Consider the following 24,072-nt stretch of genomic DNA (forward strand, 5'->3'; position numbering starts at 1 on the left):
CAGAAAGAATATGGAAACTGTGTGTAATGAGCTCCTCTCAGATTCTGAGTCCTGATAATTGTACTATTTTTCTTCATATTTACTTTTATATGGTTGTCATTTTTTTACTTTAACCGTTTGGTGCCTTCTGCCTGTCTTTGACTACACGCCTGGGGTGGGTGACAGTTGGGCTTCATGTATTCCCTCTAGACAGGCACACACAAAGGGAGCTTAGGTGACTGATGGCCCATCCACAGCCTGAATAGACTGTGTCCTGTCCCCACACAAAGGGCTGCAAACCCCCCTGTAGTGAGTCTGCAGCCAGGGCAGGAAGGGCTGGATCTCTTTGCACTTCAAAGGCCTCTCTCTGAAGTCTTCCCCATTCAAAGGCACAAATAAGTACTGGATCTCATGCACAATCAACACAGTACACATTTGGACCCGTGGATACTCTGCCAGGAAGAAGGACTGCTGTGCTGCTACAAGAGATGCATTCATGTTTAGGCTGAGTAACATGTTTAGCCTAAGTAACATGATACAAGTGTACCATAAATATATGTGATTGTAATGACATGCTGAATTAAAGGAACAGTACTCCATGAATGATGTATGAAATCAAGAACAATACTGGGTTGCGTAATTTCAATATTGACACCCAACACTCCCAGATCTTCATCATTGGGCCCCCATAATATCAAGTCATGGTTTGCTCGTTTCTTGCATGGTTTCAAGTTATTACTAACTCTTATTTTCTATTATTACGAGAGGTATGGGTGGTCCACTGATATTCTATGGCCTTTTCTGGCAAAAGAAATGAACCAGCATTAGAATGGATGTTTCCAATGGGTCAGAGCAACACATCTAAGTATAAGCAAATTAATGTAATCAGCACCTAATACAAAGTTGAAACTGACAACACGCAGGTCAGCTTGATATGATGTCAACAAGTTTCTGTGCTCTTTCAGTTATACTGATCCCATATATGCTTCAGGACCACTACTCTCTACTTCCAACACCTATGATTTCAAGAAAAAAATTACAATTGTGAATCTCATCAGAAAATAATACTAAGATGTTCGTGACACACAGAAGTTGTGTGATTGCCTGGATGTTTGATGCACAGCATAAGGGAGAATGTTTTCTTCTTTATGTTGTCACAATTGCTCAGGGAGCTATTGTTTGCTGTTCCTATCTGCTGGGCTGTGGTGGTCAACAGCTTAAAAGCCAACAAGGCAGACACTAGAGGTGAGAGAGCCACCTAAAGCTCAAGTCAGGCTCGTGCCAGGCGCCGGGTCTAGCTCAGCTCAAGGATCTCTTGGAACCTCGAGCCCAGAACAAGACGAGCTTTTATGTGGCTTCTGTCTGCTACCTTTGGTCTACCCTCATGCACAAAGTTTAAAACAAAGCATTAACATTTAAGATAAAAAGGAGAGACTAATAGATAACCGTTTAGTAGCTGATTTGTACAAAATGAAACCAAAAAACCTAGGATTAATCCCGCTACCAAGCTTAACCAGACTGTGATCTTAGGCAAATATTTTGTTTCATCAAGCCCCCTTTTTCTTTGTTATCTCTCAGTGACAATATCATGTGACGTATTAATGTCAAAGCTGCCGCATGTGAAAGAAATGTGCTTTTTAAATTAAGAGACTACCATATTTTACATGCTGTTTATTACATGAATTACATGGCGAATATTTCTAGGGCTCAGCTTGCTCAAGGGCTCTTAAAGCCAGGCCAGACCAATGGCTTGGCCCTGGCTTAGCTCACCCTGTTAATATTTTGCCTCACTCATGGCTTTCATTCTTCTACTATCAATAACTGGAGTACCATTACATTAGGTAATAGTACCATCTTTTATTTACAGCAGTTAGAAACAGCAGAAGTGCAATATGAAGCACTAAAATTAAACAATTAGAAAAACAAAAATGTTTATTATTATAGCCCTATGTGCTACAAGAATAACAGTATTAACTTTTCGTCCTATTGACCCCCCCTATAAGCTGGATCATTTACCAAAAATATGATTATGCCTGTAATTGATCAACTTTTCATTATTCATCCAGTTGCTAATGGTTTCTAGACAGGCCTCAATGGTCCCTACTCAATCCCCTACTTTAATTATACTTAGAAACCTTATTATGGTCAATCATTTGAAATAAAGGGATCACGGTTGCCAGTAATTCTTCATTTCCGTCATTCAAGTTGTGCAGAGAATTGACTCTTGAGGATTCACCCATGTCATAAACCTTTGGTGATGCTCAATTTTGCGTTTTGGGTTAATTAGCATTAGTGGAGGATGAAGGGTCATGCCTTGATGACATGTTATATGTTCTTAACAGACCTGTTTAATAGGTTTGCCTTATAGTTTAAACCATTGAAAAGAGTAGGTGAGGAAGACCCATCATCCAAGTCCTTCATCCATTGCCACATCTGGGTTAACGAGTTCTTTAGCAAAAAAACTCTGTTGTTGCAGTTATGCTAGCACGTGTGGGAGAACAAGGATATTCCTAAAAGTACCAAAGAAAGATTGCGATGGGTGGCCATAATTAAGAGTGCTGTTACATTTTCTTTGGTGTAAGGTCTGACACAAGCTGTTACTTACACTTTGTTTACTTTTTTCAAAATGTAGGTTCTATCCTTTGTGGTTTGATGAACTCACCAGACGTGCTTCTCTGCAATGAAAATGACTGGACAAAAACATCAAAACTTGGTGGTGATGGAGTGTGCAAAGGTGTGAAATCAAACAAAGAGCAGAAGCAATTTTCATTCAGCCTGGGAGGACAGGAATTTACTGGAAGTAAGTCCGTGAAAAAATGTGTTTCCACTGAAGCACAAGGGGGTGTGGGACATCTTGAGAAACACTGATGCACAATGCGGTGTGGGACATCATGAGAAGCTCTGAATCACATGGTGGTGTGGGACATATTGAGAAGCATTGAAGCACAGGGTGGTGTGGAACGTCTTGAGAAGAACAGAAGCATAAAGTGGTGTGGGACGTCTTGAGAAGCACTGAAGCACAGGGTGGTGTAGAACGTCATGAGAAGCACTGAAGCACAGGGTGGTGTGGGACATCTTGAGAAGCACAACTTTCCTGGTACAAATGTATACTACAAATAGCGGGGTTTATTATTAGTTTACATACGGTGGATACGTGGTAGTGGAATAGGTTTTCATAACACTCCACATATATATGTGTGTGATAACCTAGTCCATTGGCTGGGAACTGCAATAATATATGCACATTACAGCACTTTTACATGCAAGAAACTCATACAGGTATACACCATCAGATTATTTGGTCAATCCAATTTTAAACTGTACTCCACCCTTGTTACGAGAAAGTTTCTTCTTCAGCATGAAATCACTGCTTGAAGTAATCCAGCCAATCCAAACATAAGGCCACACCTTGCATGTATCAGTATCTAAAGACGAGTGCGCCTTTGCATTTATAACACCATTGTTTCAGACAACAGCATTCAATCAATGCTCGGAATGATAGCATATGTGCTACGAATCTTGGTGTGATTCATGATCTCGTGGAGATACGAAGCACACACGCTGTTGGTCCGAGCACGGACAATGATGATACACAGTAATATTGCATATTGAAAGCCCATACAAAATAAAAAAGGCAGCCATATTGCTTAGACTAATACTTGATTTTGTTCTGGGTTTCAATGTGAAATATAGGTTACTACTGTTTTTGAAATCCACAGGAAGAAATGAGGTGCTTTTTGCAAAGTCTTTAGAGTTAGGGAAAAGTATTTTTATTATTGGATACATTTTAAAAAATGTTTATGAAGCACCATTGTACTACTTTGAAAGCATATTTAAAGTACTGTGGTACCTATTGAAATTTAAAAAATTGTATATATGAGAAGAGACACTGTATGGCACACCAATTCACTCCGCTCTACTCTATGACATGCCACTCCACTGTATGGCACTCCACTGTACGGCACTCCACTCTGCGCTGATGCACTCTTCATCCCCTCTACTCTAAGACACTCCACTCTATGGAATACCACTCCATTATTCTGTATGTGATGTCTCTGTACTCTATGTCACTCCATGCTCCTCCACTCTACCCCACTCTACTTAATGCCACTTCACTCCAATTCATGACATGCCACTCCACTCTATGACACACCACTCCACTCTACAACAAGCCACTCAACCCTACCACACTCCACAACACTCCACTCTACAACATGCCACTCCAGTGTACAACATTGACTTCACTCTATAACATGCCACTCCACTATTACAAGCCACTCCACTCTACGCCCCTCCACTCTAAAACACTCTACGACATGCCACTCTATGACATGCCACTTCACTCTACAACCTTTTACTCCACGCTGTGCTCCTCCACTGTACCCCACTCTACTCCAGGCCACTTCACTCCACTCTACGACACGCCACTCCACTCTATGACAAACCACTCCACTCTACAGCAAGCCACTCCACGACACTTCACTCCCCAACACTCCACTCCAAAACATGCCACTCCACTATGACATCTACTCCACTCTACACCATGCCACTCCACTCTACGACATGCCACTCTACTCTATGGCCGTGCACTCTAATACACTCTGTGACATGCGCTCCTTGACACGCCACTTCACTCTATGACAAGCCACTGCACTCTACAAAACTGTACTCCACACCATGTCCCTCCACTCCATGCCACTTTACTCCACTGTACGGCACTCTAGGACACACCACTTCGCTCCACTCTACAACATGCAATTCCACTCTGTGACACGCCACTCTACTCTAGGGCATACCACTTCACTCTAGGACACACCACTCTACTCCACTCCACCCGTCACCACTCCACTCTACACCACGACACTCCATGCCACAATTCTCTATGCAACAACACAATACTGCACAATACTCCACTCAATGCCACTCCACTCCACTGTATGACACACCACTTAATTCTATGACATGCCACTCCACTGTTCAACATGCCACTCTACAACAATGCTCTCCTGTTCTGTGTACAATATGCTACTCCACTGTACAACACAGCACTTCACTCTACAACATGGCACTCTAGTCTATGTCACTCCACTGTACAACATGCTACTCCACTCTATAACACTCTAAGCCACCGGTTTTACCCAGGGTAAGTCAATAAGTCTGCCCACTGGCAATTGCTTAGGGTAGCACTCTAACCCATCGTTCTTTTGCCTGCCATGCCATCTAAACTTGAACCCAACCATGCACAAATCAATCTTTGGCCTTCCTCCACTTGCAACCGTCAGCTCAAACTGCCAGAACAGGTCCTCCCTGAACTGGAACACAAGTAACCCAAGATCAATTTCACCCTGATTGGGACTCTTCAGTTGGATGTAGCTTGGTTCCAGTGGCACAGTGGTCACAGGTCCCACATCTGGGCATACTCTTGGCACTTAGTGTGGTACATAAAAAACACAAAAGGTGATAGGAGCAATGCTTGCAATAAGTCTAACCACTGGCAATTGTCCGTTTGCCAACCAAGTCACCTCAGCTTGGACCCAACCATATGCAAATCAACCTTGACCATGCTCCAGTCGAAACATACTAGCCCAATCTACTAGGCCCGGTCTTCCTTGAACCAGAAGACAAGCAACCCAAGACTGGTTTCGCCTAGACTGGACTGTTCTCATGAGGAGCCGGGTCAAGGCCGATTTGCATATGACTGGGTCCAAACTGAGGTGGCATGGTGAGCAGAAGAATGACGGGTTTGGATGCTCCCCGAGGGATTGCCAGTGGTTGGATGAAATGAAAGCATTCCTCCCATTACCTTTTGTGTGTTTAATGGTTATATAGTAACAAAAGGATAAAAATGCTTGACTTATCTCAGACACACTTAATTGATTTGGACCACATTATATTTAATTTTTTTAAGCTTATGTGTGTTACAGCAGACGGGAAGCCATCAAATGCGAATCAGTCTTGGCCCCACTTGAGAAGTGATGGTCCCACTCAAAGTGCTAGACATTATTCTTTCTAAACAGGAAGACAAGCAACCCAAGATACGTTTTGGCCTTAGTGGGCCTCATTCAGTGAGATGCAGCATGTGTTATAAAGCAAGCCCAGGACCCACATCCAGACACGCCCGGTTGCTCTTAGCAAGACTCACTTAGCACAGAAAGCGAAGGATGAAATGCTTAAATGAATCCTAGCCATTGGTTTTTACTATAGAAACAGAAGGGTTCCAAAACAATGGCTTTCAATCTGTCCAGAGTAGTTATATGTGTTTTACATTTATCTGAGCATTGCATTCCACTACTTCTTTGCTGCCTATAGCAATTAATACTGAAAGTGTAGCCTCATTAGTTTCTCATTTTAATATATTTTATGCAGTTTTACTGCTGTAGGTTGGCTGTTGCATCTCACATAACAACTACTATATTTCTTTCTTTGCTGCTGACCTCGCATGCAATCCCACAGAGATCCTTGGTAGTCGATTCAACATTTATTCATAAAGGAATAGAGAAAACATATGTGGAGTTGAAAGGGTCAGAATTCTAATTGAAGGGGGCTTATGAGAACAGACAAAACCCAAACTTCCCTCAGGACAGAGCAAATAATTGAGGCATTGCCACCAGGCAAAAGTAGATGGTGAAACAACACCAGTAAGCAAATTTATAACAGATATGGTCAAATGGAGGGCTTGGGTCAGTTATTTTGAGGCATAATTCCCTGTGACAAAGTTCTAGGTCCCTTGTAGTTTATCCAATAACAGACACACTTGGCCAAAAGGTAGTCTATGGCTCACCAACCCTACTCAAGCCTTGACCACAGACCTCTTCGCTAGATGTCCCTGAGTATGCACAGTTGTTCCAGATGTTAAAAAAATCAGCAGATAGTGTTTGAAGAAGTGGAAAAAATCAACAAAGTTTCAACATATAGAAATCTGCTACGCCACATAAAAGAAGTCCTAAATTTATCAGTGTTCTGAGTACTAGCAAACTTGAGATGTGCTAAAGTGACCTTGTGCACACTAGTCAAGCGCTCATTTGCCTTCAGATTCTGTCCCCATGTCTATGCTTGAACCTTAAATAAAATTTGCACGCAGGATTGTTCTTTGAGAGTGAAGCTTTATTCAGCTGAAAGACGTGAAAGTGCCTGTAGCTCCAGCGAAGATCTGCCAAAAACTCTATACCCAGTAATTATACCCTCGTCCAGCATTGAAAATGTATTTATTCAAAGGTTCAGTTCTCAAGAAGGACAAACAGATGTGCATTCATTACAAGTGTACCAATTCCCAGGGATGGACTGGGCCATTTGTCAATTTAGCAGTGCCTGCAGCGCTGATCAGACTGCGGAGTCTTGTGGGCCATTATTTACTGTTCATTTCCCTGATATTACCACAAACTTTGCCTGAAGCAATCACAAATGCACGCAGTCTGCCATACCGTGCAAAACAATTACACAACAGAGTTTTACAAGTTCAATACTGCCCTGATTTTCAAACATGGACCACATTTTTGGCTAATTAATTCGCTACTAGGGTCCACTTTTAGTTTGGTCCCCTGGCCTATTTTCTATCCCAGTTCAACAAATCCTTCCAGGTACATTGATGACATTTGTTAAACAGTTCATTCTTCCCACCCAGGTGTAACCTTGAGAAATGCTTACAAATGCCAAAACGAGTACATCATACCTCACTGCCCAGCTTTCCCAGGGCACCTGGAACCGAGCTCTGGAAAATACCCTTCATTATTGGTTGATGAAGCTCAAGCATGTATGAGTGGTATAGCAATGCATTTAGGTGACATAGGCAAGATGGAGTTGGTTTATGTTTTTTGCTTACGGCCCAGGTGCGCATACCCATTTGCAACACACCCCGTCCACTTCTCCTGCCATCGAGAGTAACTCATTCCCCAGAATGCAGTCCATGGGCATCTGGGGACTAACTATGACCCTTCTCTGGGTCACCTCACCTCCCAACTCCAGGAATACTAGGGCCACAGGGCGTGAAAAATCCTCCCCATGGGCTGGAGTCACCCTACACACATGGCCAGTGTACTGCTCTGGGGAAACTAGTATCTCTACCATCATGGTATGACTAGCCGCTGGGGTCCCTCAGAGCAGTGACTGGGACCCCATTCACTCCCACTTGGTGGAAGTGATGACTCCCACCCTCAGGGATCATGAAGCTCACCCTCTGAGTCTGTCTCAGAACCAAGGGAGATTATGGCACGTCTATGACCTGCCCCTGAGGACTACTTGACCCCAAGGCCATATTGGCCACCGGTGCAGATGTCCCACCAGTGGGTGGTTACTTTCAACAGACAGAGTCTCCCTGCTTGTGTTCTAACTGGAAGCACTCACAGCAGCAAGGTTGGTAATGGGGTGCCTTGGGCCACTGCCCACCAGAACCCCCACCCTGTTTCTCAGATGGGGCATGGGAACCCTTTCCTCTCCCCTCTCTCTGGGACTTGTCTGGATCATCCGTAACCTCCCCTTCACTCTCTTGGGGGGAACCTAAACCACGCTTCTTGGGTTCACTCCCATGTACCAATTTGGACACTCTGGTGCTAACCCTGAGGTCTGCCTCCTCAACAAGCTCCCTGGGCTCAGTCAGCTGACTGTCTGCTAGGTGCTGGCACAACTTTGTAAAACAGATACTGAGATTGTGCTCTCTCATGATTAAATTGTACAACCCAACATAATCTTTAACTTTGCTGCCCCATACCCAGACATTCAGGGGGTTATTACAACTTTGGAGGAGGTGTTAATCTGTCCCAAAAGTGACGGATATACCACCAGCCGTATTACGAGTCCATTGTATCCTATGGAACTCGTAATACGGCTGGTGGTATATCCGTCACTTTACCGTCACTTTTGGGACGGATTAACACCTCCTCCAAAGTTGTAATAACCCCCTCAGTGCCTTACTGGAGTAAAAATTAAATCTACCCAGGATTGGTTGGGGAGATTGTGACTGTCCCTGAATCTTTGGAGCTGCTTCTTAGGGATCAGTCTAAATTTGGCAATCAAAATGGATTTCATGGAAGTGTACTTGAAACCTGGTCCCCAACCTCAAAAGTTAGAAGTGTGTCCCTCCCGAGTGTTGGCATGTGTTTCCAAAGACCCAACCACAGTGCTCTTCAGGATCCCCATGTACCCTGAGTTCAACTTAATAAGCAGAAAATCACTTATCAATGTCATCTCTCACCACATGACTGGATCTCAAATCCTTGGGTATAGAATGCTCCATAGAATCCATCTGCCTAGACTTGGGCTCCAGCTCTTTCAGACACAGCTCATGAGACATAAGTAGTTTCTTTTCTGCTAAGGCTCTTTCAGCTTCCCTTTTAGCTCTTTCAGCTTCCCTTTCAGCTCGCTTGGCTACCATCTCAGCCTCTATTTTTGATTTTGCCAACTTCAGCTGGAATTCTCTCTCCTCTCTCCTTTCCTCTGGGGTCAGGCCATGAATAGCTTCCTGCCGGCACAGTTAGCATAATTCCGGGTGTGTGTCCCTCAACTGCTGCAAGTAGTTCCTTGGGAGAGCCATTCACATGCTCCCCCAACTCATCGTCCTCTTGGGAGCGGGACTCTGCCCAGGCCCTCAGTGCCATTTGAAACATCACCTTCTTGGTGGCTCCTTAGGTAGGTACCCCCATCCCTTTGCAAAACCTTTTCAACTGTTTAACTGTGTACTCCTCCAGCTTAGCCAGCTCAAAATCCATGGCTCCACTTGTAGGACCAGCCAGAGAAATGATGTATAGGATGTATTAAAAATGTAAAGCAGGGAAAATTGCAGTTGAAACAAAACAATCAAATGTAGAGCCACAAGCAGGAGAACAGTCCATCCAGAAAAGCAATCCAAATGAGTCTTTTGGGCGGCACAACAGCCCCTCTGACAGAGTCCAGTTGTAGGTCCAAAAGTGTCTTATTTGGGGGTGTCACAGACCCAGTGTATATACACCCAAATGTGCCTTTGAAGTGGGGGAAACTTCAAAGAGTGGTTTTGAAGTTAGCCAGTTCCATTTTCAACCCATTTATGTCTGCCAGGAGATTTGCAGGGGTTTATCATTCCTTTGCGTGAGGTCAGGTTACTGGTCTTTGAAGTGTAAGTGAGAGCCCCTCCACCCTTCCTGCCCAGGAAGACCCATCAGTGTAAAGATGAATGCAGGTGTAGCTGAGTGTCCTGTGTTTATGGCTGTCTGGGTGGAATGCACAAAGGGAGCTGTCAGCCAGCACAGACCAGACGTGGATTGGAGACATGTTGTGCAGAGAAATACCTACTTTCTAGAAGTGGCATTTCTGCAATGATAATATTAAATCCAACTTCACCAGGATTTCTCACTACCATTCCAACCATACCAAATATGACAAAGCCACTCATTTCAGGTCCGAAATTACCACTCGAAAGTATATAAGTAATTTTCAAATGCTTTCCTATGAGAGTAACAGGCTTCACAATAATGAAAAAAATACTTTGCAAATCTTTCACTACCAGGGCATGTAAAACTTAGAAGTACATGTCCTGCCTTTTACTTATGTAGCACCCTGCCCTATGGGCAACTTAGGGACTACCTTAACGGTGACCTATATGTACTAAAAGGGGAGTTTAGGGCTTGACAAGTAGTTTAAAATGCCAAGTCAAAGTGGCAGTGAAACTGCACACACAGGCCTTGAAACTGCAGGCCTGATGCATGGTTAAGGGGCTACTTATGTGGGTGGCATAATCAGTGCTGCAGGCTCACTAGTAGCATTTAATCTACAGGCCCTGGGCACATATAGTGCACTCTACTAGGGACTTACCAGTAAATTAGGTATGCCAATTGGGTATGAGCCAATGTTACCATGGTTTAGGGAGAGAGTATATGCAATTTAGCACTGGTTAACAATGGTAAAGTTCCCAGAGTCCTAAAGCCAACAACAACAAGGTCAGAAAAAGAGGAGGAAGAAGGTAAAATGTTTAGGGTGACCCTTCAGAGAGGGCCATTTTCCAACACTGCCCATTTCATGTTTGTGGAAATGAAGCCTGCAGTCTAGGAACATCACTGAAATAAGACAGAGCAGCTTAAATGAGCACAAAGGTATGTACATATTTGTCAGGTGTTCTGTTTGAATAATGTGATTTTTTATGTACCTTTTTGTGCTCATGAAAGAGTTTCTTTAAAAGTAACATGAGACACAAGTTGTGGAAAATTAATATATTCATTTATTATCATATGTCAAGTTGGCATTTTGTTATAATTAAGGATGTTTTGCTTTTAGCCAGAAAAAACATTTGTATTACCAAGTAGTCCTTGTCAAATGCTGAAGTAGTTCACCTCCTGCATTGCAGTAGAATCACTCACTAGGTCACAGAATAGTTCCTATAACGGGCAATAGAATGATGGTGAGGCAGAAATGTTACTATTGGTTGATCTAAAAAGTGTTACTGCAATAAGGCAGTGGCTGATCAATGCTGACCCACACAAACCAATGGCTCATAAAGAGGTTGGCCAAAACCCACTTTCGTTATTGTGCAGTGGAGGTTGGCTTCAGCAAGGTTTAACAAAGGGAAACGGAGCAAAGAATAAATTCCCACCCAATTCCATGTTGCCACCTATGCTGACATGGGATCAAAACATACAAGGTTTGGAAGATTATTCAAACGGATTTTATAGACTGAACCACATATCTAGTAAAGCTACACGTGGGCATATATTTCTTGAGTTGAAAATCATATTGGCAATAGAAAGTCGGAGCTATGACAAATAATTTTCACAATTCTCACACTATGTTTTGATTGCTTGAGTTTACCAGCCATATTGACTCCGACTCTCATTAAGTGCTCACACTATATTGAGCTGCATTGTGCTTATGAAATGCACTGTTAATGATTTTATCGCACTTGGACTGCACAGAATTGTGAAAAATGAACATTTGTTCTTGAATAACGTGTTAAGATAGGAGGCACATGGATGGATGCGAGTGTAATTGTTACCCTGCATTGTTGACTGCACCTTTAAGGGTATGTATTGACATGGCTACTGGAGCAGCTGAGTGGTGTGCATAAATGAAGGGTTGGAGGGCATTTCACGATAACCTACATTAAGTTGGGTCTCACATCTTTCCACTGCACAATTTTAAAGTACAGAATTCTGTTCCACATAGTCAGAGCTTGACGGCGGAGATTAAATGATTTTCGCAGAACCTCTTGATTTTTGATCAAGTGCAGAAGCTGGTTTTAGACATTGGTGTCAAGCTTTTCATCACGTTCTTGAAGTTTTTCAGATGACGTGTCCATACTAAAGGTGAGATTGTATGTATTTCCGACGGCACAGAACACTGAGCATTTGGCCTGAGACACACAGCTGCCCCCCAAACCTCAGACTCTTTGGAGAAAGCGGTAAACGAGTATCTTTTGGGAGCTAGTGTGAAAATTGACAGTAGATGCAGAAAAACATCACAATGAAGATGGAACGTACAGAAAAGGTTGTGAATTTTGAAAAAGTACTATTAGTCCTTTTAAAGTGTAAAACACTTTAAAAGTGATCACACAGTTTAAAATATTGTGATTAATAAGAAATCATAAATAAACAACACACACCATTAAATTACAGCCTCCAAGTATACTTACAGAATGTAAGGACTGCAGTTCTGTCATAGGGAACAGAGAGTAATGTTATCATACAAAATAAAAGAACCATATATAGCTCTAGAGCTGTCCAAAGTGCTGAAATATTCTAACTGGAGCATCAGTAGTGGTGCACCTTGGGTGAAAGTGCTGCAGTCACTTAGCGAACTGCTCCAGTGTTAACTGAGGTGAATTTTGTTGATACAAGGACAAGATGGAGTTTGTCGCTGGGATGTAAATATGAGCGAGCTCACAAGGACAAATGCCACACAGAAAGACCTCACATGTCCAATCATCAATCTCTGCATCTGGCTACGTCCCAGGCCATCCAAATGCTACATCTGTGCACAGCAATTCTGGGCACCTCCTACTGTTGGGAAGACTCTTTCTAGCACCCTTGGCAATATTGCTAGAGGGTATCTGGATGGGTAAGGTTGATGGATCCAGAAAACTAATATAAGAGTTGCCAGGTCCAGGGGAGCAAGCTCACCAGGCAGAGTACCCATCCGTCAATCTCAGGTGAGAGAAAGGTAGGACTTGTTGGATATCCTGTTCAGATTCTTCAGACAATAATGTCATGTTGGGACATTCATGCGGCAGGGCAACGTTTGTATGCCAGGTGAGAATATTGCAGGGCTCTTGGGCATAGTCCTACCATTTGGTAACTGGGTAAAATAGTACCTCACATGTCCAGGAAGATCCAAACCAGGGTCCAGCCAGGTAATATTATGACATAGCTCTAATGCACTGGAGTGGTGCTCCAACTTATATTATGGTCACTGACAATCCACTGCCGAACACAGTCCGAAAACTCTCCAGCTTTGAGGTCTCTGCCAACCAGGCAGGAGTTGGGTTCTCACTCCAGGTAAAGAGAAGCTCTCCCTGAAAAGACTGGGAGTGTCGAGCTCTAAAGCTGCTACATGAAGGCTACGTGTAACACTGAAGAAGGGCTTCTGTGAGCGGAAACTATTTCCCTCCCAGTGGGTTCCTGGAGTAGAAGGAGCAGGGGAAGGATTGAATGAGGTCTGTGTCTTTGGCAGACTCCAGCCTCCAATCTTTACCATCTGCACAGAGGGATGTCCTATGGGGCTGCAATCACTGCTTGCTCGCACTCAATCTGTGTTTGCAGTCAGCGTTCTTCTCACAATCATTCCTTTACACACAGAAAAATGAAACAGCAAAACGTGTTCCCATTATGGTGGCCCGCTGGTTGTATTGTTACTTGAATGGAGGATGGGGGTAATTCGGAATCACCGTTTGGGTGCAAAACCACTGACAGCCGTACACCAGCTAGAGCCCGGGTTGGGGAGGGTGACCCCCTTGAGCATGAGGGTCTTTGAAGTGTGTCCCTGTGCGGCACCTTAGATTGGGGTCTACTTAAACTGAATAAAAAAATAGGGAAACTCATGGGGTTGAAGGAAAAATGGTAGAATAGGAGACGAGGGGAAGAACGCTTCAGTTTTTTGTCTTTGTACCAATTCTGAAGGTTACAGGGTCAGCAGTTTAGCCTTTGGACCTCATCCGAAACTGAGTTTCTCAGCAGACCTTGTTGACAATACTGTCAACCTAAGCATTTCAGTAAACAAAAAATGGACAAATATCTGCTGGAATATGCAATGTAAGCGGAACACTCCCGCAGCCCTGGCCGACCAGTGTTACATCATAATCAAGGAACACCAGAAATAACACGAAAACTAACACAGAGTGGAGAGCAGCTCCTTGTTAGACATTAAGATACCATGCACAATCTGAGGCTTCTGTCATACACTAAAACTGCCCCTCAGTATTACTCACACCGACATGTATAATGTCATTTTCCAGTTACTGACATCCTCCTGCAAACATATATCAGGGAGCTAGTCTTCAAAACAAAACGGAAAAGGATTTAACACGTGAGATACATGTTTGAGAAATTGGTGTAATTAAAAGACAAATATATTGAGATAAGTGCACATGCTGTATGTCGATCATTCTGGAAAGCTTGCGTACATCGGGAATGACATTCCATGGTCATAGGAGTGTGACATTAACAGGCATGTACAACAATACAGTTGATAAATGCTTGCCTGTTTCTCCACTGTAACTTCTGCCAGCAAGTTATTTTCATTCTGTTAGCCCATGCTTATGCAAATTTCTTATTATGATTTATTTTTTGTCTTTTTCATCGTTTTGCATGACGCACAGTTCTGCTTAATTTGTGGTGAGCGGAATCCTGCAGAGATGTGTTGTAAAGAGGCATTTTCAGCGTGAATCAGCGTGCTCCCTGCATCTCGAGGAACTTTTTAAGAAAAGTCACACAATATAATAACCAGAGCATTTTTACAAACTGTGTGAAATTGTACGTATTTAAAAAAATCAAGAACAATTATGCACAGACCTTCTATAAATCCTAATTTGGTGCGTGTTTTAAAAATAATTATCCTTGCAATTAACGCAGACATTACTACTCAATTGCAGTGATGAGGCTTGAGGCATGTCTTCTTGAGAAGCATGCATCTAGATGGGGGCTTCTGATAGTTGGGTCATGTTTTCCTACTACATACAGATCATCCTCGCTTACCTGTTAGACTGTGGTCAAGAAATCTTCGTGTTGGTCTCAGCTCCACTTGCACTTAGCAATAGGAATGGGACGAGGAAAAGTGCCCAATCATGAATATTACATAATATTCAAGTTGTAGCCAGTGCAAATGTACGTCTGTTGTGTCACAATAGCCTTGATGTCTAAACAATACAAATTACTCCTGAACGAATGTAAATCTCATTTTAGAACCATGCTAATCCTCATCATATATTCTGCTATGGGAGATGTTTCACCCTGGCAAGTGATACATAGAACCTATTTTGATGCCACCCACATTTCTGCTTTGTATAATGCTGCGGATACAAGTAAATGTCCTTCTTTCTGAGCACGGCCACTTCATTTTGAGGATTTGGTTCCCTGGTTTTAGCTGGTAAAAGTAAATTACGAACAAGAATAGCAACATTCTGTGATCTGTAGCTGATCGATCTTGGATTGGACTTTAATGCGCAAAAGCTAGCTTACACAGATCCATAATGGGGAAAGCACCTTATTGGTTCTGCATGAGATGACCTGGACCAACTCAGTCTTGCATGATCCAGAATGTCTCCATTTAGCACCTGTAATTAAACTGGCGGTAATACTGATGATAGCTGCCTCAGAACAGGAATAAAACGTAATATATCCTGTCCTCTCAGAAAGGATGACAAGGTGATTACATGTATTTGAGAAATGCACAGCAGGAATAAGTGACATAAACATTTCATTTTGTAAACACACTATTCTGTACGACAAGCCTAACTTTGCATTAAGTTCCACTGAAATAGGACCTGTCACCACTTCCATTCTGTCAACTTCTGAAAGCATTCACTACCAACTGCATTGCAAAACACCAATTTAGATGAAGAAATGCTGACCCTAGGTCTGTGTTAGAATCCCCACAGAGGCAATACAGTACGTAATACATGTAAACCCATCCAGGATCCTTACCTTTAAAAGTATATTGCAGAAGATTACCACAGTCCATCAGTGCTTCTGACTGGCCCCATGATTTTCAGCTGATGTTTCTCCTTTGGGGTGACTCGTTTAATGCAGCATAATGCACCCACCTCTCCTGAGTGACAGATTTGAAGTAGGCAGCGATTATAACTCTCAAGAGTTCCCCCGGCCTACTCTTAACTATAGTCCTGCATTTGTTTAATTTTTAGAAACATGGCACCAATATCACCAAAAGCACTATTACCACCATGAATACCACCAATGCCATTGCAACCCTCAATAGTACAACTAGAACCACTGTTAACACGACTACAAACAATACTACCACCACAAAACTAATGAAGTAACTAATACCATCCTACTGCGAGTTCGACCAATACCACACCACCACACCAACGCTGCACATGAGCAGCAATATCACACAACAGACAAGGTTGAGGTCTTAAAGGATTTCTTCTTCACTTTCACCATCACCAGTACCAGCAAATCAACCACAATACCTCAACCACCAATGTAACCAATACCACTATCGTCAAGATCAATGTCATCAGTAGCACCACTGATACCATTAACACCATTACTACCAGTAATACACAATCAGTACCACATCGAGAGTACTACAGACACCACCACCAATACCACCATCTCCAATATTACCACCACCACTAACCATACCACTAGTAATGCAACCAATACCATCACTAACAATACACCACTGGCGATACCACCACCAATAACACAACCCCTACCACCACAATATCAGCACCAGTACTAATACCACCAATATCACAAATGTTACATCATTTGTATCATCATTACCACCACCAATCACATCACAACTGCAGTGCCAATACCACTACCACACCACCAGTACTACCAACAATACTTCTAATATCACCAGCAGTACTTAGCCACCATCACCACTATCTTAACCACCCCATCCAAGAGTTAGCAAAACCAGTAGGTCTGGCTTTAAGATGATATCACATGGAAACTTGATTTCTGCATGTGATTGTTTGCTTGTGTTGTCACATTAAACCTACATGCTTTCCAATATCTGACATGAAAGTATTTTTCTCAATTGATAAAGGTAATAAACACCTGAAGAAGCGTGGTAAGTGGTGATTGATGGTTTATAGTCTCTCCATGACAGATGAACTTTTGCAATTTCTCTTGTATCAGCCTCTGATTTTAATTCCCGCTTGAAGTTTGATGTTAAATTACAAATCAGTTGCATGGAGAATTGAGTTAGTGGCATTTCGAGAAAGGTGAATCACAGCTGCTTGCTAACATCATGACTCTGTTAATTTATTTCAATGCCCGACCATAGGTGATTTAGAATCAAAAGCAACTCTTGCAAATTAACTCATATTACCCCCCATTACACTGAGAACACAAGGACAGAGTGCAAGCCTTGCCCTTGGTCTCGAGGGTATTGTCCCAAAAAAAAGTATAGAGAATGTTTGCTAAAGGCTTTACATTATAGCATAATTCTTCTAAACATATTAGCTTAAAGCCTTGCATTTTAAAACAGTTCAGAATGGGAACCAATGTAATAGTTCAGCATTTCGAAATTTGTCTTTGACCCCAGGAGCAATATTTATCCAATGAAGCCAACATTGCATGTTTCTTTAACAAAATATAATAATCTGGATACACAACAAAATACCATTTGTGCAAAAGGGAAAAAAAAACAAAAATTCTATGCCTGAAGTAATACAACTAGTTTTAACTCTAAGCCTTGACATTATGCCAGCATTTGTTTTCCTGCCAGTTAAAAAACCATTATAATGTCTGTGGGACAAAACATGCTAGTATTACATTTTATGCTTTTTGCCAGACACTCCATCACATGCCAAGGTACATATAACTTATGAAGGCATCTTTCAATCCCTGAAGATTGCTGCCAATTATATTCGAATGCTATTCAAGCTGTCCAGAACAAGACCTTTGACATGATGCTCAATGCATCTGGGGCCTTACTCAGCTGTGGTAACGAGACACTCAGAATGCCAGACTCTCAGGGGTGATTATTAATGCTCAAATAGGCAAAGGCTGCTCTCTGTGCTGGGAGGGTACTCACTGAACAATAGTCTGTACAGCCCATTGCAGCCCTTTCCCACAAATACTGGGGCATATTTATCAAGTAGTCCTGCAACGGATTGCAGCAAGCCACCTTGCTGCGGAGCATGAAAGTGAGAGGGCTGGAATATGCAGTATTTAACATTATGTCGCATATTCCTGCTCTCTGCCTGAGCTAACGCAATATGTGCTGTCTAGCGCCAACAGAGGCACTCTTGCATCATGGTGCAAGGGTGCCTATGTCATAGGCAGGATTGCTTTTGTTCAGGAAGGGATATCTTCCTGCTCAAAAACAATCCTCTGAGGCTTTTTTCTCTTTCCACGTGTGTTACAGAATGGAGGAATAAACATATTTCTCCTTCTTACACCTCCCCTGGGGAGGCGTGGCCTTGCGTTGCCTGGTAAATGTCATTCTAGGCCATGCAAAGGGGCACATTGGTGATGCAAAACCATGATAAACATGACCCACAATTTCTTAAGCAAAGTCAAAGCAGAAATTGTTGGAACGCAAATATCCTGTGAGGACGAGACACTTGGAAGCTCAAGGACTAGAAGTAAATACACAGAAAATCATCATGAAGTAGTAATAGTGTGTCTTATGGTAGCCTATAAGTAATTTAGGGAAAGATGTAGCAAAGGTTTTTCCCCATTATCTGTCTATGGGAAAAAGTGTTTGTACATATGGCCCTTAGTCATCTATGACATGGGTCTCCCAGTTGCTGGTGCCCTGGGAGAGTTGAGCCTTCCTGTGATAACAGCCAGCACCAGCCCAACACTAGTTATGAATTGTCAGACTGGCTTGCAGATGTAATGAGTTATAAAAGAAACATCCTAAAACCCAGTGTACTCAGTGTTATTACCAGAAATGAGCACTCAAACATGTTAAAGATTTAAAAATCATGTGGACAGAATTGCTAAAAGTGTATAGTAACTCTACAGAGATAGGTCAGCGCGCTTCATGTACACTGCTCTGGAGAGCTTGTCCACATCACCTGCATTTTGAAGACTGAACTACAGAAGGTCGGGTTTTGGAAGATTCTGATTCACTAATATCATGGACAGAATATCAAGAGACAAAATACTGAAAGATAAGTGCATATGGAGGAGTATAGATTTGCCATTCTAAACTCCGCGTCTATGCATCTTGAAGAGATAAATATACTCGTGAAGGGACGTATATGAGAAGTTGGCTATAGAAAATCTATACTTCCTTGGATATTGTATCCGTGATATTTGGCGCTCGAGATTCCTACCTCGATATTCCGGGGGCAGACCCACGTTGGACTAAGTGCCACCTGAATAAACCACTGGGGTAGGTCAAACAATAGAGCTGATTGTTCTTTGACCTGTTTTTGGCCGTTTTACAAAATCATTGCGTCTTCTTTTTGCACTGTGGACAACACGCGTGTTTTTGCAGGTGCATGCCTGTCCAGTGTTTCATGTTTGTCAAATAAAAAAACTTTATTTTCCCTCGGCACTATATTGTTTCCGAGCTTGTCAAAATGTTTTAATGAGTTGTTTGACTTTGACAATTTCCATTTCGATAATTATTGGAGTTTGCTGATGTTTCCTGTGTTATGAGACAATTACACCAACATATGTTCTACCGTTGAAGGGGTGAGAGTCTAATGCCTCGGGGCGTGTGTTCTTGATGTGGCACATGGCTGCAGCGTGTGGCTTCTGAGAACTGGTGCAGAACATTCAGCGAGCTGCAGGCCTCTCTTCATCCTCGCATACTAGGATTGTGGAAAGTAGTGCTGGTGTTCAGTCTGGACTGTAGAAGGTCTGCTGGTCTTAGAAGCTAGAGTGACTGGCAATACTGATGGTTCGACAATGAGAGACACAGTGCCCAATAAATAATGTTATTGAAGAGGGTGTATGAAGAGTTATGCTCAAAATATTTAATATTACTACTTATTGCAAAGGGCGTACAAGAGCTGATCGTTACGATGAAGCAATAGGTTTCCACAAGTAGTGTAGAGCGTTACTCAGCCCTCTTGTGCCCTGTCAGGAGCCACCATTTTACTAGTCTAGATCCGGGCTCTATTTTCTGGAGTGCAGCAGGTCTTCCTTAAATCTGGGCTTTGAAAGCATCCCATATTACTCAACTGTCGCTGGGCAGAGGGCACAAAGTAGAATGGTTTTGTAAACCTGCACCCATTATGTTATCACCCCACCATCACGATATATGGATATGGTTTTTGGCATGGATGGGAAATAAGTAGAGGGGTGCACAATATTTGCACCTTTTTATGCATGCTTTCTGTCATTACCTGGCCGGTTGCCCAACACGTGTTCCAACTGTGTGCGACAGGTGGAACTGTGTTCACGCTTTAATGTGCCCACTAATTCCAGTAAAATCTCCCATCTTGTTATTCAGTTCCAGAAATGATATTTTGGTCCTTCGTGGGGGTGTTTATTAATTGCTAATGCTACTTAAGCTTGTAATGGTGTTATCCTTATTAAGTCAAAGAAGGGCTGTTGTAATAGGAGGCTATTAGATATATAGCTTTCCGGTGTTCTTTCTTCATTTTTTGGGAGTCTACCAGGAGAAATACACTGATCCCCAGCAGTGATGCTTTTAGTGCCAGCTGCAACTGTGGCTCCTGTGGTAAAATGACCAATTGGAATGTATGCCGGTGGCATTTACTTGTTCTGTGATGAGTAGTAGTTTTCAGCAGCGGAAACATCTAATTGCTGTTGCCATGGTTACTACGTCCAGTTTCCAAATATGACTCCTTGTATCAATAATAGTGTCTATAATATTTAATACATTTGTAAATAACACATGAGAATTGAATACGCTGACCATTGAATAGTCTTGGAGAGGACAATAAAGAATACAAAAGCTCAAGAGAACCAACCAGGTCCTGAAAGGCTAAAAGCTGTTTTGTTGAGAATAGTATTTGATTTCTTGATTTATGTAGTGATTTAGCAAAGCAGCGATATAGCGCTTTGTGGCCATTTTGAGATGCATTACAATGGGATTGGGTGACCCATGAAGAGAGCCAGTGATAGCAGGTTTGATTCAGGTAATTGCGGCTGAGAGTCTACCACAGCTTTCCTTCTTCATCACAAGTTATATGGGCGCCTTTTACGATGACCGGTCCTTTCCCGAAGGCGATGGGGTGCAGGTGATCATTCATGTATGGAGCAGTGGAAGCCTCCTCAATGTCCTAGGTTCAAATGTGTTCTTACTATAATAATTGCAGTCGGAAGCGACAATGTGATTTCCGGATCGGATGAATGGCGAAGATGTTTCAGAATGTGAGGAAACGTTTCCTCAGAATAGCCACTATGGTCTCAGTTCGGATTCTGTCCTAGCAGATAGCTCTTAATCACACAGCCACGAATGCAATTTTTTTCTGATGTTGTAGACACATTCATAACCAGATGTGAACCTCATTTTATTTAATATTTATGTGAAAAATATACATTACACTTTTTTGGCCATTTTGGACACTCAAGTTAATTTTACTATTAGGCGAGTGGACTAGCCCAGTAATGAATTCTGCATTATAGTCCAGTCCATGGGTAGCAGAATGGGCCCTTGACCATAAGAAGCTATGATTTACTCTTGCCGAGCTGCTGAACTCCAGGAGTAAGTCAGCAATAAGCCAGGAGGGCTCCTGCGATTCAGTTGTAACCTAGGAGTTCTACAAGAATATTCACACTCACTGCAAAATAGTTGTGAATCTAGCTGAATGTTCATACACAAGAGTGCAATATATCGGCACAGTGTGAAGATTACACATGGGATGGGAAACTAAAAGATTTGTTGTGCGTTGTTGAAAGGGTCATCAGCCCATGTTAAGCCTTTACAATAATGTGACTGACCCTACACCTACCGCAGACAGGGACCCAGTCCAAGCTAAAGATCAAAGGACCTCAGACAACCTCTCCTCCCTCCCTCACCCATCCTCATCTCCTCATTTTTGTAGCTGCAGTTTTGCACGATACCTATTCAAGACTATGGCGGTCATTCTGACCGCGGCGGTCGGCGGTCACCGCCCGCCAAGCGGTTCCCGCCGAAAGACCGCTCTGGGGTCAAAAGACCGCGGCGGCCATTCCGGCTTTCCCGTTGGGCCGGCTGGCGACCGCCAGAAGACCGCCGGCCGGCCCAGCGGGACAGCCCCTTCAACAATGAAGCCGGCTCGGAATGGAGCCGGCGGAGTTGAAGGGGTGCGACGGGTGCAGTGGCACCCGTCGCGATTTTCACTGTCTGCACAGCAGACAGTGAAAATCTTTGTGGGGCCCTGTTAGGGGGCCCCTGCCCTGCCCATGCCAGTGGCATGGGCATTGCAGGGGCCCCCAGGGGCCCCACGGCAGCTGTTCCCGCCCTCCTGGTTCCGGCGGTGGACACCGCCAGAAACAGGCTGGCAGGGAAGGCGCTCGGAATCCCCATGGCGATGCTGCAAGCAGCGCCGCCATGGCGGATTCCCTGGGCCAGCGGGAAACCGGTGGGAAACCGCTGGCTCCCCTTTAGCGGTCAGAATCGCCCAGGAAGCACCGCCAGCCTGTTGGCAGTGCTTCCGCCGCCCTCCGCCATGGCGGTCATGGACCGCCAAGGTCAGAATGACCCCCTATGAGTGTTGTGTAAGTTTCTGAAATTCAAAAATCACAAGCTTTTCCATGATGAAGAGGACTTGCAAGTGATGAAAGTAAGTAATTGTACCATGACTGAGAACGATATCTTTTTGTTCTGCAGCCTACTCGTTGTTGGCAAAAAGCATTAAGTCTGTGGAGTACAGCACAACCCTCAGCGCTGAGACCAAAGAGGAGATCCAGAGGTCCTTCGCCAGCTTTCAGTCAGTCTATCTGTGGAGGGGTAAGTGTTTCACTAAGGTGTTAGATGCTTTAAGGATGGGAGTAGTTTGATTTGCTTTCATTACGGGACACGCAAGCCTGTCTCCCAGTCTCGCTCCATATGGTCAGATCACTACCTAAACAGTCCTGGTGTATTGTGCTACGATCATTCTTATTAGGCACTTTAGTGCAACTGGTTAGTTGTAGATAATCAACACTGCAACACTGAGCATTAGGTTGTCAACTGAACTTGTGTCCTAAGTACTGAAGTGAAGTGGCAATCCTGTCATCACCAGTCTCGCACATTGACAACAACTTGAGTACAATCTGTGTAATAGTGTGATAAACATGACCTGTTTTGCAAGCTGAAATACTGAGAAATTTTGAGATTTCTGATTATGCACACATCAGCCTCAAAGTAGTAGTAGAGGCCGTTGTTCGCTCTGGCCTGACCTATTGTTACCAATTTATTAACAGACACATACAATGAGCATCCTAGAAGTACCCTCTCACTGCATATTATTTGATGTTTGGCGTAATATTCTGGCTCCAATGGATTGCATGCTTTGCAATGCAGCTGGGACTATTTTACATCTGAAAAAGGGCACCAAAACATCGCACATAAATTTTTTAAAAATCTCATAGATGCATTTCTTTTTTACAGAAAGCAATCTTTTTCTTTTCAATGCAGCTGATTCTTTATGTTTTAGTCAGGACTCAAGATGCAAGCCAGACCTATTGGCATTGTCAATGCTTTTTGTTGTAGCAGAAGTGTATTGAAACCGAGGTATTGCGTACAGTTTGGTGTGGTCCTACTAAAACAAAGTTATAGAAACCAGGGTGTGATGGGAGGTGGTGATGGTGGTCAGCACGTAATTGGGCCTATATTGGACAGGACACTGCACAGTAGGTATGTACATATTTACACTGCACATTCATATGTTTACAAGTTGAGTTACTCCTGAGTGCATTGTAATTAGGTGGTTTCATGCAAGATGGCTCTTGAATTCATATTCAATGCACAGTACCATACATTCGTTGTACTTCCTCTTCTAAATTGTGTTACAGGAATATTCCTGGCAGATTCTGTTGAACATTATAC

The 24,072-nt window shown here is 43.1% G+C and overlaps 1 protein-coding gene across 1 annotated transcript in view; it reads left to right on the forward strand.

Moving 5' to 3' along the window:
• Positions 1–24,072, forward strand: part of TG (thyroglobulin) — a 673,226-nt gene that overhangs the window by 221,435 nt on the left and 427,719 nt on the right. Inside the window, exons 27-28 of the mRNA XM_069220782.1 lie at positions 2,612–2,779; positions 22,873–22,992. Coding sequence (XP_069076883.1) covers positions 2,612–2,779; positions 22,873–22,992 — 288 coding nt within the window. The remainder of the gene's footprint in view (positions 1–2,611; positions 2,780–22,872; positions 22,993–24,072) is intronic.

This window comes from Pleurodeles waltl, chromosome 2_2 (assembly GCF_031143425.1).
Source record: "Pleurodeles waltl isolate 20211129_DDA chromosome 2_2, aPleWal1.hap1.20221129, whole genome shotgun sequence".
NCBI classification, from domain to species: domain Eukaryota; kingdom Metazoa; phylum Chordata; class Amphibia; order Caudata; family Salamandridae; genus Pleurodeles; species Pleurodeles waltl.